Raw genomic sequence first — 25,861 nt, forward strand, 5'->3', positions numbered from 1 at the left:
GCAGGAAATCCCCAAACTCTCGATCAAATATTTCCCTATCGATGTTGAGCAGAGTAACTAGTCATCTTTTTACTATTACCATGTACAAACTCACTACCAGGTAACATACATGGGAGCACTCAACTTGCTGATAAACATTTTGCAATAGATTGAGAATGTGAAAAGACTATACAGTGGATTCCAGTTAATTGGGACACATTAGGAACAGTGAATTTTGGCCCAATTAGCCGAAGTTTCACGGAAATAATTAAAGTGACAAACTATCGTTTAACTGAGTAGCAAATTATGTACTTAAATGAAATACTGTACAGAATAAACTGGAACACTATTAATATTACCACTATTAATATTATTTAATATTACTATTAAAATGTGTATTAGTTCCTTATCGTTATTAATGAAGGAATTCATCCTGTGTATGCTGCATGTTTTTTGATTGACAGTAAATTGACAAAAGCAGTGCAGACACCTCGTGCAGATAACGTCCTACTTTCATACAACGCTTTTGATAACTACATCCTCCAAATCTTCATCTTAATTGTAATTTTCAAGGTGGCTATTGATGCCTTCAAATTCATTCTGGGTTCTAATTTGTTGAAGCAGTGAAACAGATTCATTTTCACTCCAAACTGTTTCTGACTCCTCCAAGCCTGAATGCTTGAAACCACAGTGAGCAAAACAGTTCTGAATTATCTTACTCCTTATTTCTCGCCAACTATTCGTGACAACTATCACTGCTTTTTGAACACAAGCACACACAAACAATGCCATTTAAAAACTATTTGCTTAAAGCATAGCGGAGCACTTAATGGTCACACAACTGTTGCCAGTTACAATCAATTTGGCAACAGTTCAGTATCCCAATTAAGTAGCATAGTGTCCCAAAGAAATGAAGGGAATCCCAGCTAGTATTTCGATTAGTTTTTGTCTTTTGAGAGTTGTCCCAAATAAACAGCTACCCCAGTTAACTGAAATCCACTGTGTATAAAGTTCAGGCTCTAAGCTATTGTGTTTAATTGTGGTCGAAGGTCATGAGTAAAAGTGGTGGTGGATTGAGAGGCAGTTAAGGAAATGAATCAGCATGTACTAAACAAATATGTATGACTCAACATACTTTTTCTCCTCCTATCTTTTATCCTTCCCTCATCTTTTCCCCTTTGAGCTCCCCCCCTCCCCACAATTTGGTGCCATTTTGGAAATCAATTAAAATCAATAATTAGTCTTGCTTCTTAGCCCCATTGCCTACTTTGAACATGAAAACAGAAAAAAGAAACACACAAATTTCTTTGCTAGGAAATTATCTTGGGAATGACAACCCATTCTCCACCACAGAAGTTCAGTGCTTTAGCACTAAAGGCTCAAGTAGCCACTTAACCGCCAAACCACATTAATACATTTTAAATCTCAGCAAAATAGTAAACTGGATGTTTATTTAACAATTCACCAACATACCGCAAATCATTACTGGATCAGTGAACTTACCACCAAAGGAAGATTAGAAAGTGAATATAGAGATGACATATACAAAGCAAACCAGATCTTAGTTGCTTAAATTGAAACTTGTTGTGAAAACACAGTCATCAATTAGCTTAAGAACCATGACTGCCCATCTGCTGCACAGCTTATAACAAATGCATCATGTATCTTTTCGTATGGAACAGTTCCACTTGAGAAATATTAGGCTGCTAGAAAAGATGAGGAACCAGCAATCACAATCATAAAGCACTTTTTTGTGTCAAATTGTCCCAAATGCTTTACATTTAATCAATTATATTTTGAAAGTGCAGTTACTGTGACAAAAAATGCAGCAAACTGAGGCATAAATTGCCACACATAAAAAAACTTGGAAAAGAATTGCCAATTAAACTGGTAGTAGGTGGAGAATAATTTTGGATAGGATATTGAAAGTTGGTAGGTCAAACAATGGAGCACTCCCATGTGGAGATGATAAACTCAAATTAAGTTTATCTTTCTGACATCCCAATGCAAACTGAAGGGTTTGGGCTTCATGAGATATTTCGCTCACAAAGTAAACCTAGTTTATCTTGGGTATACCCTATGTCCTGACGTGGTTTTGACTTGATTTTCAATAATTTAAGAATTTAAATATTTTACCGACCAACCTAAACTGATACTCAGTAATGAAGAATAATTAAAATATATGTATTAATATAAACTTTAAATGGATTACCAAAACCCAAAAAGAGAACGAATGCTCAGTGAAAACACTGGTTGAGACATACTGCACGTAATGCTTAAAATTAGGCTAAATGATTTTACCCAGGGCAAATTTCAAGATTTAGAGAAGATCATCTATATGATTGGGATTGTTGTTGTGATGGATGAAGTAGTCAAGAACCCAGTTAGATTCTGTTGTGATTCCCTCTTCTCCAAAACTTGAATTGCAGGAACTTTGAGGGAGCTTAAGAGTATTTGATGGCATTAAAAAGAACTATTCCCTGCAAAGAAGGCACTTTAAAGGTTTCTAAAATATGACAGATTATATAAACAAATATATTTAATTGTAGACTCAAATTACTTAAGTTGAGACCAGCGTATTTCAAAAATCTGAAGCTATAATTGAAAGTTAAATGGAAATCAGAATCGTAGATATTTATAGAACAAGGCTATTCAACTCATTATCAAAGCCTCATTTCAAAATCCTCTTACTAGAAAATTCAAGTAACTGGTAAAAAACCATATTCAGAGAACTGAGGCAATACTGACTCAACGCAACAACTTTCTTTCAGCTGTTCCACCAGCACTATTACTACGGTTTTAACAAAATTGCTTTGTAGATCACAGCAGTTCCTGCAGAACTCGTTATGATACAACTTGCCATATGGGATGAAGGACCAAAGGAGTTCAAACAAACCCGTTCATTCTTTTTAAGAATTATTAATTCACTGACCAGTTTTAACATGCAAATGACGCCGTGGTTCCTCGGGCCCCTCTATGGGCTGATCTGCAAGGAATAATCGTGCAGAATCCAGAGCAGTTAAGATCGGGTCTTCCTTATCCTGCAGCTCACGTTTGAGCCCCTGCATGAGAGAATTTCATTAAGAATGAGAATTTCACTTTATTTATGTTCAATATACCTAGTTTTCTTGCATTACTCAAACTCACAACTAAATCTAAGGATTGGGATTATTGGTGACATTCATACAGAGGCTAATTATAACAATAACATGAAACCACACACACATGCAGAGGCATTCTCAACATAAGCTGATCATTTTGTGAGGAGGGAGGCGAGGTGAATGTCAAGAAAGGAGGACACAATCTGATAACGCTTCAAAAAAAAGCTTTTTTTCCCTACTGGCTGGCACTAACAAACTAAAAGAAGCAGAAAATCAAAAAGAATGATGGCCAGCAATGGCTACACCAGAGGCATTGTGGGGACAGATCAGAATATTTCAACACGTAACTCTGTGGGAGGGATCACATTTAACTGCTGAAGCATAAAGTATGTTTGATCTTTAGCTATGTGTGCACCTTACCAATTCTTTACTGCATCTAAAAAAATGTTAGCAGGCAATTAGTATAAAACAATACATTAATTCCAGGAATGCCTTTCCATAGCACTGTAACATACCTGCTTGAACAGTGTTGGTCCTAAATTTGCTTCATTGCCTGTGTTTTACTTAATCTGCAATCAATTCTCTCTCTACACTGGCATTAATGAAAAATATGCCCAAATGTAAACTGTCAATTAGAACCTTAGTTTTGAAAGGAGCTGAAAGATTCAAAACATTTGGTAAACGTGACCCAACCATGTACAGACATTTAACAGCCAGACTCTGACAGTTCTGCCACATTGCAGTAACTTCAATGTGCCTTTAGATTGTCATCAATATCTTTTGCATTGTATGCCAACCAAGTCTCAATGATCACACACCATTAACAGAGGGTTCTGATTTTAGGTCCCATTTCTGAGACTTGAGCACCAAATCTAGCAGACTTCTCTGTTATTTTGAGAATGATGCAGTGCCATACAATCTGCTTTTTTTTTCAGATCAAACAACCAAGGCTCCTGAACTCTGAAAAGGACATAAAAAAAATCATGGAACTAATTAAGGTAGACTTAGGAAGCTTTGCATGTGTCCTGGCTAATATTTCCTCCTTCACTAAAATTATCAAAACATGATTTTAAGAACTGCTGCAATCCCTCAACAACAAAATTAACTATATTACAGAGGTAATGAATAGATGGAAATGACTCATGCTGTTTTGTTGTCATCAAAAATGGTCTATAAATTCTAATTATTTTCAATGTTTACAATTACTCAATATAGCCCAAACACTCATCCTGGTACTTATACTTTCCAATACTCTCTTCATACCCTCTTTGAACAATCTTTTTTTTTAGCAAAAATGGTCACTTTCTCCTTTTTCATAAATAACCAAGCTTGATCCTGGTTTATACAATGGAAGGCAGGTGAAATATTGCTCCTGAAATATAACCAGTTTTCAGATTCTTTCTGGAGCACAGACATTTTATCAAATGCAACAGGAACACTATAATATCTTAACAAACTTAAGGATTTGTCAAAAAACATGTCAGAAAAAAATATTGAAATCACAAAACTCTGAAGCTGCATCAGTTATATCAAAAGGTTTTTTCAGTGAGATTGAGATGTCAAGGGATACAACTTCATGGTAATGGTTAATTGGCAACATGAAGGCAGCTTCAAAACACTTTAAAAGCTTTCAAAACAGCTTTAAAGCAGTTCACTTCAAAAGAGAAAAAAAACTCACCTATACACTGATGCAAGATCACAGCAGAGGCTAGGAGATTCAGCAATAAGGCAAGAAAATACAGCATAACCCATGACTTCATGGGACAAATCTAGGAGAACTGATCACTTAATATTGCTTCATTGTCAAAGGGCAGCACTGACAATCAATTTCACAAGGTGCTGTCACTCACTGGTATTTTTTCAGTAAATTGTTTAATTCTGGAATAGTATTGTAGTTCAAATGTCTGGAAAACATTTCTTCAATCAAGTAAATAAGGACTGTCACTGATTTTGCACACATATTACCATGCTGTCTTTTCTTCAATTAACTTCTACAAACACATTCAACAGAAAGTGATATTTTAAAGTAATTTAATGCTTACTTGATCAAGTTCATGTTTCAGGTCAATAATGCTTCATCAAAACAACAACACGTCAGAAAACAGATGGTTTAGACTGCAGAGAAGGGAGAGAGCTGCAGAGTAATAAAGGCATATCTATACTAGAATGGGTCCAGAAGAAAATGGATGACTCTGATTAGTGTCAGTTGCAGGAGGATAAAGAAGGGACTTGTCAACTCATTTGAACTAATTGCAAGAAATGGAAGCAGAACAGGAGGGGGGGGGTGGAGCAAGCAATTCTTTTAAGTAAATGAAACAAATTACAATAATTTAGAAAGAAATTATCTTTGCTGATGAACCAGAACCCATATATAAATTAATGGGCTTCCAATATTCTTTACTGGGTGACCCAATATCTATTTGTGGTTTTTGTAATCAAAAGGATTACAAGGTTCTGCTGCTGAACTAGATGGAGTACTTTCTAAAGTACAACAACACCTATCAACAGGCAACTTCTGCATTTGACTCTGCACAGAAGATGGATTTGCCGCCAAATAATGAATGACAAAGACAACAAAACTAACTCTCAAGCCCGACTGGCTTATTTGACGAATCAGCCTGTGTTATTGCCTCAATATTCTTCTCAATCTTTCACAATGGTAAACTCCACCTCACCTCCAAAAAGCTTCTTGCAAGAGTGGAGCTAATCTTCAGAACTTGGGAAACTACTCATCTGACGGTCACAATGCTGCTGACCCAAACTTCAATTGACACATTTTTGATCAATCTCTTGGCAGTTCTGTGATCCCATTTGAAATGCCAAATATGCCACTGTATTTTTCAAAAAGCCCAAAAATATGTGATTATATTTTAAAAATTATTAATAATATGGTTTACAGTTCCTGCTCCAGCAGAAAATCTGGTGGTTTTGTCTACTTTGATCCAATTACCTCCTATCAGTCTAGTTCTTCCAAACCATCCGCCCATGATACCACATGAAAATTTGTACTACTGCTTTCTTAGTTCTGCCAACAGTTGCAGATGTCTATTCTCAGTTTATATTGTCTCAGGGTTATCAACTGAAAAAAAAAAGCACTGTTGATCAGTCCAATGGAAGAGAATGTCTCATACTTTGATTTGCTAAAATTCTAAACATATCATACACTTAACTTTTGATCTGCAGATACCCAACGACCAATTTGACAAACCTCATTTTCATGCACCAGGAAAAGAAAATCAAGTTTCTAGGAAAAAAAGACACGAAGACTGAAACCTGTGCATTGCCACAAGTGCCAGGGGATTGCCCATTGGGCAAGAAGCATGGCATCAACTCCAAGAGTATTGTCAGATCAGTTGTACAAGAATTTAAACAGAGATTTTGTAATGATTAAAACATGAGCAAGCATTCATCTTTGAGATTAATTGGCCAGTCATTAATGTGTGGTCATTTTGCAAATCCATTTTTCCTACAGTTCTCAAAATTCAACAGGGACCAAGGAAAACAAGAACTTCATGTTCAAAGGTGAATAAGAGGTGAACAGCCTCAAGAAAATCTCCAGCTTTCATGCATGTAAAATAAAACCTTAAATACTACACGAACAGTGCTTACAATAGTGACATGTTTTGATACCATGTGTGCTGCAAGTGACCTGGAAGATGAAAATAATGTGTTGTCTGGACCTATTGTAGTTCAGACAAAAGCTTATTGCCCTGAAAAAATTAACTGCTTTTCTTCTTTCATTGATGCTGTCTGGCCAGTTGAGCGTTTAAACATTTTAAAAAGTGTTATGTTTCCATCATCTACAGATTACTATGTTTGGTTTACTGACAAATGGAATCTGCATCTTTCACAACATCTCTGTACACTCATTGCATTAGCAAGCAGAAACACAATCCGCTACTTCCAAATGACCTTTGCAACTGGGCAGCCAGCACATGCTGCAAGCTTAAAGGAACTTGATGGCAGTTGTTTTCTTAACTTTAATAACATGCAACCACTCATTACCAAATATAAGAGCCATTAATTATTGGTCAGACAGCAGAAAAGTGGTGTAAAAAAGAATCAAAATATTTTCAGAATGGCATGGTGACCAGCAAATAAAATTGAAATATTTACGACATGTTGCAGTCTGCAAGAACAAATGGATGGCCATGTCTGAAGCCATATATTTCATTTTCTCAGTTCCTCTATTTCTGCTGCATCTGTTCTCAATTGAGGCTTTCTATTCATCTCAGATGTCCTTTGTCTTCAAAGAGCAGAGCTTCCCTTCCCCTGTCATTGATGCCACCCTCACCTGCAACTCCTCATCAGCCATCACCCCATCTTCCTGCCACCAAAACAGGGACAGAGATCCCTTTGTCCTTATCTACCATTCCAGGAGCCTCCCTATGCAGTACACCACTCTTTGTAACTTCCACCATCCTCAACAGGATCCTACCACTATAGAAATCTTTCCCTTAGTTTCCCCCTTCCTTTCCCCAATTCTCTGCTTTCACCAGATTGTTCTCTACGTGACTCCCTTGTCCACTCATCCCTCTCAACTGTCCTCCAATGTGGCAATTATCCCTGCAAGTGGTACAAGAGCTACACCTGCCCAACCTTCTCCCTCACCAGGGCCTCAAACATTCAGAGACGACACTTCACCTGTAACACACATCAAAGTTGCTGGTGAACGCAGCAGGCCAGGCAGCATCTCTAGGAAGAGGTACAGTCGACGTTTCAGGCCGAGACCCTTTGTCAGGACTAACTGAAGGAAGAGTTAGTAAGGTCCTAGCTATGCCTGCCTTTTTGTTGGCTTTGTGGAACAATCTATGTTCCGTGCCTATTCTGGTATCTGTCCCCCACTTTTCCTTCGCTACATCGACGACTGCATTGGCGCTGCTTCCTGCACGCATGCTGAGCTCGTTGACTTTATTAACTTTGCCTCCAACTTTCACCCTGCCCTCAAGTTTACCTGGTCCATTTCCGACACCGCCCTCCCCTTTCTAGATCTTTCTGTCTCTGTCTCTAGAGACAGCTTATCCACTGATGTCTACTATAAGCCTACTAACTCTCACAGCTATCCGGACTATTCCTCTTCTCACCCTGTCTCTTGCAAAAATGCCATCCCCTTCTCGCAATTCCTCCGTCTCCGCCGCATCTGCTCTCAGGATGAGGCTTTTCATTCCAGGACGAGGGAGATGTCTTCCTTTTTTTAAAGAAAGGGGCTTCCCTTCCTCCACTATCAACTCTGCTCTCAAACGCATCTCCCCCCTTTCACGCACATCTGCTCTCACTCCATCCTCCCGCCACCCCACTAGGAATAGGGTTCCCCTGGTCCTCACCTACCACCCCACCAGCCTCCGGGTCCAACATACTATTCTCCGTAACTTCCGCCACCTCCAACAGGATCCAATCACTAAGCACATCTTTCCCTCCCGCCCCCTCTGCTTTCCGCAGGGATCTACGCGACTCCCTTGTCCATTCGTCTCCCCCATCCCTCCCCACTGATCTCCCTCCTGGCACTTATCCTTGTAAGTGGAACAAGTGCTACACATGCCCTTACACTTCCTCCCTTACCACCATTCAGGGCCCCAGACAGTCCTTCCAGGTGAGGCGACACTTCACCTGTGAGTCGGCTGGGGTGATATACTGCGTCTGGTGCTCCCGATGTGGCCTTTTATATATTGGCGAGACCCGATACAGACTGGGAGACCGCTTTGCTGAACACCTACGCTCTGTCCGCCAGAGAAAGCAGAATCTCCCAGTGGCCACACATTTTAATTCCACATCCCATTCCCATTCTGACATGTCTATCCACGGCCTCCTCTACTGTAAAGATGAAGCCACACTCAGGTTGGAGGAACAACACCTTATATTCCGTCTGGGTAGCCTCCAACCTGATGGCATGAACATCGACTTTTCTAACTTCTGCTAATGCCCCACCTTCCCCTCGTACCCCATCTATTATTTATTTATATACACACATTCTTTCTCTCACTCTCCTTTTTCTCCCTCTGACTATACGCCTTGCCCATCCTCTGGCTCCCCCCCCCCACCCTGTCTTTCTCCCCAGACCTCCTGTCTCATGATCCTCTCATATCCCCTTTGCCAATCACCTGTCCAGCTCTTGGCTCCATCCCTCCCCCTCCTGTCTTCTCCTATCATTTTGGATCTCCCCCTCCCCCTCTCACTTTCAAATCTCTTACCAACTCTTCCTTTAGTTAGTCCTGACGAATGGTCTCGGCCTGAAACATCGACTGTACCTCTTCCTAGAGATGCTGCCTGGCCTGCTGTGTTCACCAGCAACTTTGATGTGTGTTGCTTGAATTTCCAGTATCTGCAGAATTCCTGTTGTTTGCATTTTTAAAATTCACTACTGCGAAACTGCACCTGTAAGTTTGTTGGAGCCATCTACTGTATCTGGTGCTCACAGTGCAGGCTCCTCTCCATCATGGGTGTAGATTGGGGAATCGTCTCATCAAGAACCTTCACTTCATCTGCCACACAAGGATAGATTTTCCAGTGGCCATCTATTTTAATTCTACTTCCCATTCCCATTCTGACATGTCAGTCTATGGCTTCCTCTGCTGTCAAGATGAGGCCACTTTCAGGTTGGGGAGCAATACCTCATATTCTGTCTGGGTAGTTGCCAATCTGATGGCATAAACATCAGTTTTTATAACTTCAGGTAATTAATTCCCCCTCCCTTTCTCTTGCACTTTCTTCTGTCACCAAACAACAAATATGATGACATGTCAATGATAATAAAGCTGATTCTTAATCCTCCTCACAACTCACACCACTAACAAGGATTTGTATCATAAAGCTTTTGAAAGATGTGAAGACTGCAAAAGAGGCCAGTGGTCTTTTTACAACACATCAACTGAAATTCTAAGGATGCCTTCAAATTACTATTAAGAAATATCAGCACAATATAAAAAAGACTGAAATTTGGTTACAGTAAAATATATGATCTGAAAATTAAACAAAATCACAAGAAATGAAAGTAATGGTGAATTTAAAAACGCAAACACGACGAAATCTGCAGATGCTGGAATTTCAAGCAACACACACAAAAAATGCTGGTGAATGCAGCAGGCCAGGCAGCATCCATAGGAAGAGGTACAGTCGACGTTTCGGGCCGAGACCCTTCATCAGGACTAACTGAAAGAAGAGATAGTAAGAGACTTGAAAGTGGGAGGGGGAGGGGGAGATGTGTGGAAATTTACTCCTGCCTACCAGGGAGACAGATATTTGAAACAACGTTTTGTTTTTTTTAAGCAACACGCACAAAATGCCAGAGAAATTCAGCAGGCCAGGCAACATCTATGGAAAAGAGTACAGTCGACGTTTCGGGCTGAGACCCTTCATCAGGACCCTTGTAGGTGATGGAAGAGCCTTGGAGTGTGTAACACCATTCAAAGTTATGGGTAGGTGGCTAGACTCTTGATGAAGATGGTCATGGCCTAGTACTTTTACAATGTCAATATTACTTGTGATTTGTCAGCTCAACTGAATATTGTCTACATTTTGCTGAATGCAGGCATGGACTACATCAGTAGCTATGGAGATAATAGAAATGAACCCTGTGCAATCAACAAACATTCTGAATTCCAACTTTATAAAGGAGAAAGGTTATTGATGAAGCAGATGGTAATCATTACATCAAGAACACTACTCCAAAGAAATCTAGTGAAGTCTCTGGGGTCAAAATGATTGACTTCTGATAACCACAACCACCTTCTGGTAGCCAAAGTTCATTTTCCCCTTGATGACCACAGACAAAATATTTACTTGGGAAAATTGATGCCAAAGTTGGTCAGATGCTGCCTTGATGACAAGAGCAACTGATCCTTTGAGCATTTTCGGATCAAGGCTGTGATCCAAATGAATCCTAAACTGGGCAACAATAAGGTTATTGGAGATTATGTGTGGCTCACTTTCTGGTGACAATGTGTCTGAAAATCAAAGTTACAGCCCATTTAAAATAACAAAGACATGCATTTATTGTCTCCCGTGCTTTTTGACTTGGGCTGCCCCAAAGTTCTCTTCCGTCAATGAATTATTTTGGAAGAGTCATTGCAGCTTTAAGGCAGAAGATAGAACAGGATGTATTTGCACAGCAAGCCCTCTCAAAAAAATTGTCTACCTGAGGGGAGAAATTGGACTTCCGCTTTCATGCTGCATCTGAAAATACTGCAATTTATCATCACTTTCACTTCACCTCAAACCACCATATGAACCCACAAAGCTCTGACTCTGTGGTAAGAGCAACTAACAACTTTAACCATTTGCCACGAGTTGATTTGATTTTTTTCCTGCTTTCTCAATACCTAAAAATTATAGCTTTGTTAATGTTGAGAGGTATGACTTCATTTACATTCATGCATGCCCATAGGTCCCTGAAAGTGGTAACACAAGTAGATATTGTGGCGAACAAGGTGTACAGCATACTGGTCAGGTTGCTTATCACTAAAGTTGGCAAATCATGTTGCAGTTGGGTAAAATATTCATTCGGCCAAACGTGTATTATCGTGTACAGTTCTGGTAGCTGCATGACAGGACGTGTGGAGAGGGTGCAAATGTAATTCTGCATGATGCTGCCTGAATTAGAGAGTATAGGCTACAAGGAGAGGTTGGGTAAACTTGGACTGCATTCTCTGGAGCACCGGAGGCTGAGGGGGTGACACAAAAGAAATAAATAAAATCACACGAGGCCTAGCTATATGAGATAGTCTGCAAATGTCAAATACCAAAAGGCACAGCTTTGTGTGGGTGGATGGGGGAGAGACTAAAGGTGATTTCTTTTTCCCCCCACAAAGTGGTATTGCAAATGTATTGCCAGGGGAGTAGTTACAATAACACAGTTTAAGAGACGTTTGGCAGACACATGAACAAGCAGGGAATGGAGGGAAATAGAACAGGTCCAGGTAGATTGGACTAGCTAAAACTGGCATCAAGGTCAGCACAAATATGACGCACCAAAAGGCTTTTTCTGTGCTGTATTGTTCTACATTCCATTGGGACTCAATTCCTTCAGTTATTCCCACACCCTACATAACAAATGATTAGTATCTCAACATCCTTTAATGAGAGGATCTGGCAAGAACTATGAGGATGCATAATAAACAAATGCTGGGATTCCTTCCAAGCGTTGGAATGTGTCAATTCAAACTCAGAAAAACAGCTAATCTAGGATTCATTATTTGGATGAGTTGCCAAAGTTGTTCACCAGCAATCAACAGGTAAATGAGCAGTTTTCTTGGATTATGTGCACAAAACTAATCCCAATGACTAGCAATAGTGAGGCCACTTGGTATGAATCAAAGGGAGATTACCCAGTCCTTTCTATTGTTGCTGGTAATCCTGGTTTCATAATGTACTGTGATTATTAACAGCTAAATAATCTTGGGAAAGATGGCAAAGAGAAACTAATTATTTTACTATTATAATAATGTTGCTTTTCCTAATAAAATCAAAAAGATAAAACAGGATTGCAAGATTATTTGGTACAGGAAAAGTACCGTTTGATTAAACAACTTTAAATCACGAACAGGTCTGTGGGGTGAGGTGCGGGGAGAAATCTTACCCAACAGTGGTCCCGCTGCTGCAGTAAAGTCTGAACATCACCTCCAACAGGCATCTGTTTTGTCAGTGTTTCATCTTTGAGATTTAACCACTTGTTTAATTCTTCCAATGATGTCAGCAACCTGTTCCATCGTTCTGCATTGGCTTCCAAATGAACCCTAGAACAAAATCAGGAAAGGGATGATGCCGGTAATCCACAGGGTACACAATGAAAACCTTGCGTCTTCTGTTCATAAATTAAAAGCAATCTGTATCACTTCTTTCTTTTAAAACTACACAATTGCAGCAAAGCAGACGGTTTGTGGAAGAGCGTATGAAGCATCAATTAACTGTGCTTTTCGAAACATTACAATTTTCTTTACATTAATTCAGTAAAAACTTAAATTTTACATGAAACCCAGCTACAGGTTGAGTACCACTTATCCAAAATACTTGGGGCTAGAGGTATTTTAGATTTTGGAATATATTATGAGAAAGCTTGGGCCCATCATTATTTCCAACTCCGAATTTATGTGCTACTGCCAAGCAGTCTTTGTCTTACACTTGTTCATCACACTTATGTACTGAACAGTAAAAATGATTACATACCATTAATATACTGACAATAAAATGTGTTCAGGGCAACAAAGGCAACACAGCAGCATTGGGAGAATACCTGAATCAGCTGTTGAACAACAGCTGATGGCTCCACCTATGATGTCATGTTTTGATTAAAAGGTTACAGTGCCCTGTTTTTGTAATTTGCATTTTTTTAAAGTTTTATATCAGGTTTTATGAGAATAGCTTTGATGAGCAGCCAATCCAGACATCACAAGTTTAGAGAGGAGGGGACTTCAATCAGGTCCACTGCCTGAGGATAAGAGGAGCCAGTAGCAGCAGCGTAATAGAGCTTTGACCAGTGATCAGTGTTAAAGATTGATAGTAAGAGCAAATTAAAGGAAGGCAGGGGCAAGCACAGTGGCAGTGGACATACAGTGATGATCTTAAGGCTTTAGCTCTTCGAGGCTTTAATGAAGACAGCCTTCACTCAGAGAAAGCAAAGGAAAGCAAAGCTCAAGTTTTATTCCTTCTCTTCTTTATATCTGCTCAGCTAGGACAGCGGAAGTACCAGGCAGTATAGTGAAATGCTCCTCTTACGGGATGTGGGGAGGCAGGGAGACCTCCAGTGTCCTGACCACTATAACTATGAGAAGTGCATCCAGCTGGAGCTGGATGAACTCTAGATCATTTGGGAGGCTGAAGGGGTGATAGATAGGACATACAGGGAGGTAGTTACACCCAAGGTTCAGGACTGAGTGACAGTCAAGAAAGGGAAAGGGGTTAAGGAGCCAGTGCAGAGTACCCCTGTGACCACCCCCATCAACAACAGATATATCACTTTGGATAGTGTTGGGGGGGGTGGGGGGAAGAGATGATCTAATAGAGGAAAGTCACAGTGGTCGGGTTTCTGACACAGAGTCTGCCTTTGCGACTCAGAAGGGAAAGGGGAGAAGAGGCACACTGTGGTGATAGAGGATTTGTTATTTAAGGGAACAGACAGGAGGTTCTGTGGGCAAGAACAAGATTCCTGGATGGTATGTTGCTCCTGGGTGCCAGAGTCCGGAATATCTCAGATTGATTCCTCAGCATTCTTAAGTGGGAGGGTGAACAGCCAAAAGTCATGGTCCACTTATGTACCAATGACATGGGTAAGATAAGTGATGAGATTCTGCATTGGGAGTTCAGGGAGTTGGGTGTTAAGTTAAAAGGCAGAACCTCTAGGGTTGTGATATCAGGATTGCTACCCATGCCACATGCTAGTGAGGCTACAACTTGGAAGGTTATCCAGTTTAATTCATAGTTAAGGAGTTGGTGTAGGAGGGAGGGCATAAGTTTTTTGGATCATTGAGCTCTCTTCCAGCGAAGCTGGGACCTGTACAGAAGGAACGGCTTGCACCTGAAGGGGGACTAAAATCCTAACGAAAAGGTTTGTTTACACTGCACGGTGGGACTTAAACTAGCATTACAGGGTGTGGGAACAAGAGTGCCAGAACAGTTAGTGGAGAGTTTGTAGAGACAGATGTTGGTAAGACCTCAAAGTGAGGAATCAGAAGGTTGAGCATGGTGCGATTGGTGTCCTAAGCTGTCTATGTTTCAATGCAAGTACTATCACTGGAAAGGCAGATAACTGCTGAAGATGAAGCAGCTGGTTTACAAACAGAGGCAATGTGTAGTGAGTTGAGGCTGTTGACAGGGCAAAATTGCAGTAAGTAGAATGCGTTGCAAAGTAAAAGGAGAACAAAATCAAGAAGGGTGAATACAGGACTGAAGACATTGTATTTGAATATGCACAGTATATGGAATAAGGTAGATGAACGTAGCACAGTTGCAGATTAGCATGTATGATGTTGCAGGCATCAATGAATCATGGCTGAAAGATCATAGCTGGGAGCTTAGTGTCCAAGGATACACATTGTATCGAAAGGACAGACAGGAAGGCAGAGGGGGTGACGTTGCTCTGTTGGTAAAAAATGAAATCAAATCATTAAAAAGATGTGACACAGGGTCAGAAGATGTTGAATCATTGTGGAAAGAGCTAAGGAACTGCAAGGGTAAAAAGACCCTGATGGGAGTTGTACACGGATTCCCAAACAGTAGTAAGGGTGTGGCCTACAAATTACAATGGGAGATAGAAAATGCATGTCAAAAGATTAATGTTAGAATAGTCATGGGGGATTTCACTAAGCAGAAGGATTAGGAAAATCAGGTTGGTGTTCGATTCGGGAGGGGAAATTTCTAGAGTGCCTACGAGTTGGCTTTTTAGAGCAGCTCATGGTTGAGCCCACAAGAGGATCAGCTATTCTGGATTGGGTGTTGTGCAATGAACCAGAGTTGATTAGAGAGCTTAAGGCAAAAGAACCCTTAGGGAAAAGTGATCAGAATATGATCGATTCACCCTGGAATTTGAGAAGAAGCAGCTAAAGTCAGATGCATCAGTATTACAGTGGAGTTAAAGCAATTAAAGAAGCATGGCCAGAATTGAATAGAAATGAACACTGGCAGAGAGCAGCAATGGCAGGAATTTCTGCAATTCGAAAGGCACAGGATACATACACCCCAAAGAGGAGGTAGTATTCTAAAAGAAAGACGGCACAATCATGGCTAACAAGAAAAGTCAAAGTCAAAGAAAAGGCACATAATAAAGCAAAAATTAGTGGATTGGGAAGCTTTCAAATACCAATAGAAGGCAACTAAAAAAGTCATTAAGGTAAAGATGGAATATGAAAGTAGCTAGCCATAATATCAAAGAGGATACCAAAAGTTTCTTCAGACACATAAAGTTTAAAAGAGGGATGAGAGTGGATAGCGGACCACTGGAAAATGATACTGGAGAGGTAGTAATGGGGACAATGAAACACTGGACGAGTTGAATAAGTATTTTGCATCAGTCTTCACTGTGGAAGGCATTATGACGGAAGTTCCAAGTTTCAGGGGTCATGAGGTATGAAGTTGCCATAACTAGAAAGGTTTCTGGGAGACTGAAAGGTCTGAAGGTGGATAAGTCATACCAGATGTTATACACCCCAGAGGGAGATGGCTGAAGACATTGTGGGAGCATCACAAAAATTATTTCAAGATTGAACGGTTTGTCATATGAAGAGCATTTGATCACTCTGGGCCTATATTCACTGGAATTCAGGAGAATGAGGGGTGACCTCATTGAAACCTATCGAATGGTGAAAGGCCTTGATTCAGTAGATGTGGAGAGGATGGTGGAAGAGTCTAAGACCAGAGGACACAGCCTCAGAATAGAGGGGTGTTGGTTTAATACTGACATGAGGAGGAATTTCTTTAGCTAGTGGGTGATGAATCTATGGAATTCTTTGCCACATGCAGCTGTGGAGGCCGTCTTTATGTATGTTTAAGGCAGAGGTTGATAGATTCTTGCTTGGTATTGATAGATTCTTTCTTCAGGACATGAAGGGATACAGGGAGAAGGCAGAGGGGAAAATTGGATCAGCCGTGATGAAATGGTGGAGCAGACTCCATGTACCAAATGTCCTAATTCTGCTTCTCTATCTTATGGTCTGTGGTACAAAAACAATCAGAATTGTAAACTTTTTTTGGTGTTCGATTTTCATCAGTCACAATCTTTGCTTGTATCATGATCAGCATACTGTTAAGTAGCACGTGCCCCCCCAAAACACTGATGAATTCATTCTTTCAATACACAACTGAGATTTTAATGTTCTGCTTTTGCAGTGTTTTTCTATTTTTCATTACATATGTCAGGTCACTTCTCAGAACTCTCAAATGTGCAGGGAATTGTGCTTCGCCTGAGAATCTTCCCAGCGCCTTGTGGAATTTTCCATTTGTAACTTTGTGTGAGCGCTCAAAAAAAGTCTGGATTTCAGAAGTTTTTGGCTAAGGGGCACTCACCCTGTACTATATTTTATAATTAAATATTCGCACTCAGTTTGCTGGGAGACCAGGATGTGGAAATTACAGGTTTCCCCTGCTATCTGAAGGTACAGCGTTCCTATGAAACGGTTCTTAAGCTGGAATATTGTAAAGTGAATAAGCAATTACCATTGATTAATATGGGAAAAAATTTTGAGCGTTCCCAGACCCAAAAAATAGCCTACAAAATCATGCCAAATAACACACAAAACCTAAAATAACAGTAACATATAGTAAAAGCAGGAATGATATAATAAATACACAGCCTATATAAATTAGAAATAATGTATGTACAGTGTAGTTTCACTTACCAGAATCAGGAAGACTCTAATAAATTGCAGTTTCGTCACAGTTAAACACATCGTCTACCTACTGAACCGTGTCTACGCCCACCTGGACAAGCCAGCGAGCACTGTGAGGGTCCTGTTTTTTGACTTCTCCAATGTGTCCAACACCATCCGCCCTGCTCTGCTGGGGGAGAAGCTGATAGCGATGCAGGTGGATGCTTCCCTGGTGTCATGGATTCTTGATTACCTGACTGGCAGACCACAGTACATATGCTTGCAGCACTGTGTGTCCGACAGAGTGATCAGCAGCACTGGGGATCCACAAGGGACTGTCTTGTCTCCCTTTCTCTTCACCATTTACACCTCGGACTTCAACTACTGCACAGAGTCTTGTCATCTTTAGAAGTTTTCGGATGACTCTGCCATAGTTGGATGCATCAGCAAGGGAGATGAGGCTGAGTACAGGACTACAGTAGGAAACTGTGTCACATGGTGTGAGCAAAATTATCTGCAGCTTAATGTGAAAAAGACTAAGGAGCTGGTGGTAGACCTGAGGAGAGCTAAGGTACCGGTGACCCCTGTTTCCATCCAGGGGGTCAGTGTGGACATGGTGGAGGATTACAAGTACCTGGGGATACGAAATGACAATAAACTGGACTGGTCAAAGAACACTGAGGCTGTCTACAAGAAGGGTCAGAGCCGTCTCTACTTCCTGAGGAGACTGAGGTCCTTTAACATCTGCCGGACGATGTTGAGGATGTTCTATGAGTCTGTGGTGGCCAGTGCTATCATGTTTGCTGTCATGTGCTGGGGCAGCAGGCTGAGGGGAGCAGACACCAACAGAATCAACAAACTCATTCGTAAGGCCAGTGATGTTGTGGGGATGGAACTGGGCTCTCTGACGGTGGTGTCTGCAAAGAGGATGCTGTCTAAGTTGCATGCCATCTTGGACAATATCTCCCATCCACTACATAATGTACTGGGTGGGCACAGGAGTACATTCAGCCAGAGACTCATTCCACCGAGATGCAGCACAGAGCGTCACAGGAAGTCATTCCTGCCTGTGGCCATCAAACTTTACAACTCCTCCCTTGGAGGGTCAGACACACTGAGCCAATAGGCTGGTCCTGGACTTATTTCCTGGCATAATTTACATATTACTATTTAACTATTTATGGTTTTATTACTATTATTTATGGTGCAACTGTAACGAAAACCAATTTCTCCCGGGATCAATAAAGTATGACTATGACTTGCTTATACAAATAACCACCTGACGCAATTGGCAATTGCCTCTGATCTGGGCCGACATTTACGTGCCCGGCGGCACCTAATTAATTAGCTTGTTTATTTTGGCTTTTTCTCTTAAAGGTGTGCTGGCTGCTTTCCGACTACCCCTGCACCGCTGCATTCTTCGCAGCCACATATCAGTCCACGGCCCAGAGGTTGGGGACCACTGCTTAAACTATGGAGCTGCCCTCGCCTCAGAAACCGATCAAACCACCCATGACTACCTTTAAGTTCCACTTTCGCAACGCTTTCATCACCATCGTCCAGTGCTTTCTGTTTCAGCTTATTAAAAAGACTGACTGATTTCTCCTTAAGTATAAGGAAACTTAACGGAACACCATGCTTTGTACACCCATTAATCCACTCAAGCAAGAGACTTTCCATTTTATCCATTACTGGATGCTGAGAGATCACTTTGCTACGAGCAGAACCAACAGTAACATCAGCAGCTTTCAAAATTCTCTCTCTCTGCGTATAAATAGTGTGAATGGTGGACGCAGGCAAGTTCAACGTGCGGACAATGTTCTTACTTCGTTCACCACGATCGAAATGCTTAATTATGTCTAGTTTTACGCTGAGTGTAACACCCTTACGAGCTCTTTTAGGCTTTTCCGATACCTTAGAACTCATCATGCTAACGGATGCACAAAATAAATTGAGATAAAGCACGTGTTTAAGCAATGCCGGCTAGAATGCAGTTCTGGGGGAGGGGCTTGGCTGTTCAGGTGTGCACTGCCTTTTTTCGTAACAGTGAAAGCACCTTCTGTTAGCAAAAACAGGTAACTAATGTAGGTCTTCCATAACAGCGAGGTGTCGTAAAGCAAACATTCGGAAAACAGGGGCCACCTGTACCAGCTTATTTGGTTTTACAAAGTCATGGATATGTGTTACTTTAAATCTGCTAGTATTCCAAACAGCTCAGATCATTATTTGAAACAATGAGTGCTTTGTAATTAATGCAAGATAACATCAATACTTAGAAGACAATCTTATGTTGGGAGGACCAGTGAAGAAGCAGGTCACAAAGTCTTAGGCTTTTAAGAGCTTGTATTTCACTTCTGAAAACCAACCCCATTCACAAAATAAATTTAAAATAAACTTCTCACTTCTTCCAGCTATGACATCTTCTATTTTCAAGGAGCTAAATTCCACACACAATTGTTAAAGTTTTAAGACAAAATATAAGAGGAACATTATCTGACACGATTCCTCTCAAATCCATCCCATTCCTTAAGAGCATTAAATATGCTATGTAATGAATTATATTCCTCCCAAAACTTCTACTCTGTTGAAGTTAGGACTAATTTCACATGAGTGATAGCATATCCATTGAATTTAAACATTATTTGGCACACACAAAATGCTGGTGGAACACAGCAGGCCAGGCAGCATCTATAGGAAGAAATGCGTCGATGTTTCGGGCTGAGACCCTTCATCAGGACTCTGCAGTTGATGTTTCGGGCCGAGACCCTTCGCAGGGTCTCACACCGAAACGTCGTCTGCCCTTCTTTCTATAGATGCTGCCTGGCCTGCTACGTTCCACCAGCATTTTGTGTGTGTTGCTTGAATTTAAAGCATCTGCAGATTTTCTTGTGTTTGCATTATTTGGCACAATTCACTTTTGTCTAACTATATTCATTCCAAACAGCTGAGAACTGATTTTTTTTTGTGTTCAGTCATTTTCTGATTTGCCTTCCTCTTAGTATTTTGAAACTTATCACTTCATAGCTTTGTTTCATTTTATGTTCAGACAAACTGACGTTCTTCAGCTTCAAATTAAGGCCTTTGTCTACACTTTCAATTTAAGGTATTCCAACAACACTTGTCTCAGTCTACAAACCTGATATTGACAGATTTTGTCTTCAGATCACTCCATCGCTGGTTCATGTCATCAAGACGTTGCTGGAGCAAGGCAGCTTCCTCTGAATTACCCAAGACCATCACCATCTTTTGTCTGTTGCCATCAATATTCTTAAAAATGTCATTGTGAGCATCAATCTCAGCCTGAATATCCTGAGTAAAACAAAGACAAAACAGTCAAAATACTGATTCTCCAGGGATACCACTTCACATACTTCACAGTTGCACATTATTTTACCTGACTAATTTGTTTAGATCCACACATGGTTGAGTAAATGACCCTTGAGCATCATTTGATATCAAAGTGGTAATAATTTCTGGCAGTTTATCTTGATTACATTCCTGCTACAACATTATTTTCATCTTGGCGAGACAATGAATATGCAGATTTGTAATCTGGACAGTTCACAAATCAATAATGTAGCTATCAAGAGTTTCCATGCAGCAGAAGATGCCTGTTGCCCTTCACAACCAGCAAACCCACTTGATGCTCTCCTAAATGCTCCTTTTCATGTATGAGCTGTGCATAAGTCAGATGTTCATAAACTGGGATATGGGGCATCTATTATCAAACATGATTCACTCTGGCTCATTCCCACCAGTAACTAACATTTCACCCTTGTCTTCATTCTGAAGGCAACATTCAGTCTCATTCAGGATTACTTGGGCAGTAGCAGCAATCAGATTCCGCAGTGAACAGGTCCTGGGCCACAAATAACATTGATCAGAACTAAATAATTTTTGTAGCCCTTACATGGCAGGTCATAACCATTTAAACCAAATATTACCCCTATCCTGTGGCTAATCTACCATCAACATCCTGAAAACCATTAATTGTAACAGACTTGTGAAGAAAACACCCAGACTACATGATGAATTTAGATGTTGGAAACCTGTGGCAAGCATTTATCTTCTGGCTGGCTCTTGGCTTTTGATCAAACGGAAGTCAGAGGATAAGGCTGTGATAAAATGCACGTTGTTTGCTTGGATGACTACAACTGTAACTTAAGCTGCTTGATTACAAACTAGATAAAAAAAGGCTCACTTGAGTGGAACCCAATTTTCCATTGCACATCAATGGCTTTACCAAAGAGAAAGTGGAAGGCACAAAATTCCTAGGTGTGCACATGATGGACGATCTAACCTGGACTCTCAGCACCTCCTCACCAGTCAAGAAGGCACAGTAGTTTCTGAGAAGACTGGGGTGTGCAAGGCTCCACACCCCCATTCTAACAATATTCTACAGGAGCACCGTTGAGTCTTCTGTCTGGCTGCATCATTGTGTGGGTTGGAAGCTGCAAGGCATTGGACCGGAAGAGGACAGTAAAAACTGCCGAGAGGATCATCGGGTCTCTCTACCCCTCCCTATTTTTGACAGTTACTGGAAGCATTGCAGGTGAAGGGGCCAAAGCATTACTGAGGATCCCTACAACCCATCCACAATCTCTTTGACCCACTACCATCAGGAATAAGGTGCAGAGGAATCAGGTCGAGGACTGCCAAACTGGCTAACAGCTTCTTCCCTCAGGCTGAGAGACTAATGACTACCCAACCATCACTGAGGTCTCATCATTAGGACAGTGAGCACTGTTTACCAATGCTGTGCTTTACTGCATACATTTTGAATTATATTTTATTAACTTTTTAATAGTATAATATCTTGGTTTATGTGCTGTGTGTGATATATATTGTGTGTGGGTGACTGTGCTGCAGAGGAACATCGCTTTGTTTGGTTGTATATATGTATAGTCAGATGACAATAAACTTGAACTTGAAATAGTCCTCCCTCTACCATTGGCAAACTGTGGCTATTGCGTGTATCATTTGCAATATGCAGTGCGGCAACTTGTCAAGACCTCAACCATTTTTTTCCAAATGCAAGAAACTATTATCATCTACAAATTCCAATACAAGTGTAACACCATTCTTAGTTATATATCTTGGTTATTTGATTATCACTGCACCAAAATCCTTGCACTCCCTGTACTACAGCACTAAAAAGAGCCTCCACCAAGTTAGTAAGGTGGCTTACTGTCACGTTTTCAAGGGAAATTTGAAATGGGATTAAATGCTGGGCTAATTCCCATCTTATCTTTGGTTATTATAGAAAATCAAGTTCAGTCTACACCATCATTGCCACCATCATTGCCTTTGGACATGACGACCATTGTTTCATCCAAATTTGACACATTTTGGAATCAGGCCTCAGTAACTGGTTGCTTGCAGTATATGAAGCATATGCAGAAGGAGCTGATAATTTTGGACATGTTTCCAAAGTTTTCAACTCCCTGGCCCCATGCAAAGTTTAAAAAAAAGAGACCGTGCTGGGATTATTTCCATAAACACAAGATGAGGTCATTTAGTTCCTGGAGTCAGAGTATTCCCATCAGCCCATTCCTCAACTTACGTCCCTGTGTCTTTTCCTTCCATCAGTTCCCTCTGGCTTTCCTAACACCTGGCAGAGTTCAGAGAAACTTATGGGAGAACTTGGAAGAAACCCAAAAGGAGAACATGCAAACTGCATACAGATGGCAACTGAGGACAGGATTTCCATCTTACTTCCAGTGTGCTGAGGAGTTGGATTTGGAATAGATTTAGCATTTCAAAACTGGGTGTTAATGAGACATTCGAATTATGTGGAGGCAGCAAATTTGTTATTATAGCACTATCTGCAGTGTAATTGCAAGGCTAATGAGCCAAAACAGAGAAATGCCCCGGTTCAATTGACAGTGGAAAGAGGAAACCATTCCTAAATGTGAGAAGTCATCCAGATGAAGCTACAACAAAAGACAACATGCATGTTAAATACCAGAAGCAGTTCTCTAACACCTGTTGCGAGAAGTGGAAATGCAACAACTAACACAAAGCTATGACTCCATGTGTATCCTCAATGCCCAGCACAGAAATAACAGAGTCACTGCAGAAGCTTGGACCAGAAGCCAACTGTATTATCCAGCTCAGTCAATTCAATTCACCTCACCATATAAAAAGACACAGCACATTGGGCCCAACTAAATCCTGGCTAAGCTTCTGCCCAACTGTTTGTAAGCTGATCCTGTCCAGCAACAACAAGTGACCAAAGGATGCAAAATTTCTCATCCAGGTCCTGCCTGTAAAACTGGACAGCATAGTTCAGCCAATTTCTGCCTCCTCAGCCTATACTCAATAGAAGGATAATGATCCCATCAAGTAGTTCTTAACCATTATTAACTGTGATGAATATTTCAGCTTGCAGGGCCGAAGAGGTTTATTGCTAATCTCAGCTTTCTACAACAGCAGATTGACCTTTACAAAGGGTCGGAGTGTGACAGTTAAACTTTTAACAAATATTTCTTGCTCAACTTCTTGGTACAACAAGAACCAATCTTCAGTTCATAAGGAAAATTGAAGCCGTGATCTGTTCGAAGATTAAAGGGTACTTGGGCTGGCTGCTAAGAGATGTTCAGAGATTTGCAGACTGAAGAAACCATGCTAATTCTTGTCTACATTGTCCAAACACAAGACATGGCACTATATTAATTGGTCTACATTAAAGTAGTCAACTGTAGCCAATTTATTACCACCGTTGCCCTGAGAAACTTTTGAACCATCTGTGTAAATTACTTAGTCCCAGCAAAGGTATCTGGAAAACATCACATGTAGATGATATCATGTAGAAAAGAGAATAAATGAGGATGCATTGGAAAATGTTAGAAATGTCAAGGAGAATAACAGAAAGATGGTGTGACAGAAAGAAGAACTGGAATTCATTCCTCAGCCTTCAGTTTCATTCATCTGCAATGCATTGGTATGTTCTTTAAGCTTTTAAGAATTGTACCCGTGGCTGGAAATCCTTTGTATTTTGTCAATCTTCTGTAATTCAGAAATCTTTTACAAATTAGAAATCCCCTGTGTGTTAAAAGTATGGTTAAAAACTACAGTGAATTTCAGTTAATTGCAACGCATTGGGACCAGTACATTTTGACCCATTAAGTGACTGCCCCAATTAGCCAAAGTTTCATGGAAATAGCTAAAAAGGTATAAAAAAGACAAACTACTGTACAACTGAGTAACAAATTGCATATTTAAATGAAATAAACAAATTAGAATATGACAAATACTGTGAAAGTACTATAAAGCTGCATTAGTTCTTAATACTTGTTAATGAAGGAATTAATCTCGTATATGTTGCTGTATTCTTTTGATTGTAAATGAACAAAACCAGTGCAAACACCTAGTGCATATGACAGGCTGCCATCATACAATAATTTCATCAATTGCATGTTCCATATCTTCATTTTCATTGTAACATTCATGATGATTGCCAAAATCTTCAAATTCTTTGTAGTTCCTACCCAACTGAAATTGTGAAATCATTTCATTTTCACTCCAGGCTGTTTCTGGCATCTCCAGAAGACCATGAGACACAGGAGCAGAATTAGGCCATTTGACCCATTTAGTCTACTCCACCATTCAATCATGGCTGATCCTTTTTTCCCTCCTCAGCCCCACTCACTGGCCTTCTCCATGTAAGCTTTGATGCCATGTCCAATCAAGAACTGATGAAGCTCTGCCTTAATACACTCAGTGACCTGGCCTCCACAGCTGCCTGTGGTAATAAATTCCACAAATTAACCACCCTCTGGCTTAAAAAATTTCTCTACATCTCTGTCTTAAATCAATGCCCCTCTATCCTGAGGCTGTGCCCTCTTGTCCTAGCCACCCCCCCCCCCCACCATGGGAAACATCCTTTCCACATCTGCTCTGTCTAGGCCTTTCAACATTCAAAAGGTTTCAATGAGATCCACCCCCCCATCCCAAATTCCAGCGAGTACAGACCCAGAACTATCAAATGTTCCTTATATGATAACCCTTTCATTCCCAGAATCATCCTTGTGAACTTCCTCTGAACCATCTCCAATGCCAGCCATCTTAGATAAGGAGCCAAAACTGTTCACAGTGCTCAAGGTGAGTCCTCACTTGTGCCTTATAAAGCCTCAGCATCACATCCCTGCTCTTGTATTCTAGACATCTTGAAATGAATGCTAACGTTGCATTTGCCTTCCTCACCACCAACTCAACCTGCAAGTTAGCTTTTAAGGTGTTCTGCACAAGGACTTCCAAGTCCCTTTGCATCTCAGATTTTTGGATTCCTCCCCTTTTAAAAAATAGTTTGCACATTTATTTCAACTACCAAAGTGGATGACCATGAATTTTCCAACATCATATTTCATTTGCCACTTTCTTGCTCATTCTCCTAATGTGTCTAAGTCCTTCTGCAGCCTACCTATTTCCTTAACACTACCTGCCCCTCCACCAATCTTCATATCATCTGCAAACTTGGCACCAACCCGT

At 40.6% G+C, this 25,861-nt stretch overlaps 1 protein-coding gene across 9 annotated transcripts in view; it reads right to left on the reverse strand.

Annotated features, from left to right (window-relative positions):
* Positions 1–25,861, reverse strand: part of LOC140201367 (utrophin-like) — a 524,122-nt gene that overhangs the window by 149,680 nt on the left and 348,581 nt on the right. For all 9 annotated transcript variants that reach the window (XM_072265376.1, XM_072265377.1, XM_072265374.1 and 6 more), the window contains 3 exons: positions 20,508–20,680; positions 12,652–12,808; positions 2,912–3,041 (listed from right to left, as the gene is read on the reverse strand). In XM_072265376.1, coding sequence (XP_072121477.1) covers positions 2,912–3,041; positions 12,652–12,808; positions 20,508–20,680 — 460 coding nt within the window. The remainder of the gene's footprint in view (positions 1–2,911; positions 3,042–12,651; positions 12,809–20,507; positions 20,681–25,861) is intronic.

Source organism: Mobula birostris, chromosome 8 (genome assembly GCF_030028105.1).
Source record: "Mobula birostris isolate sMobBir1 chromosome 8, sMobBir1.hap1, whole genome shotgun sequence".
Lineage (NCBI taxonomy): Eukaryota > Metazoa > Chordata > Chondrichthyes > Myliobatiformes > Myliobatidae > Mobula > Mobula birostris.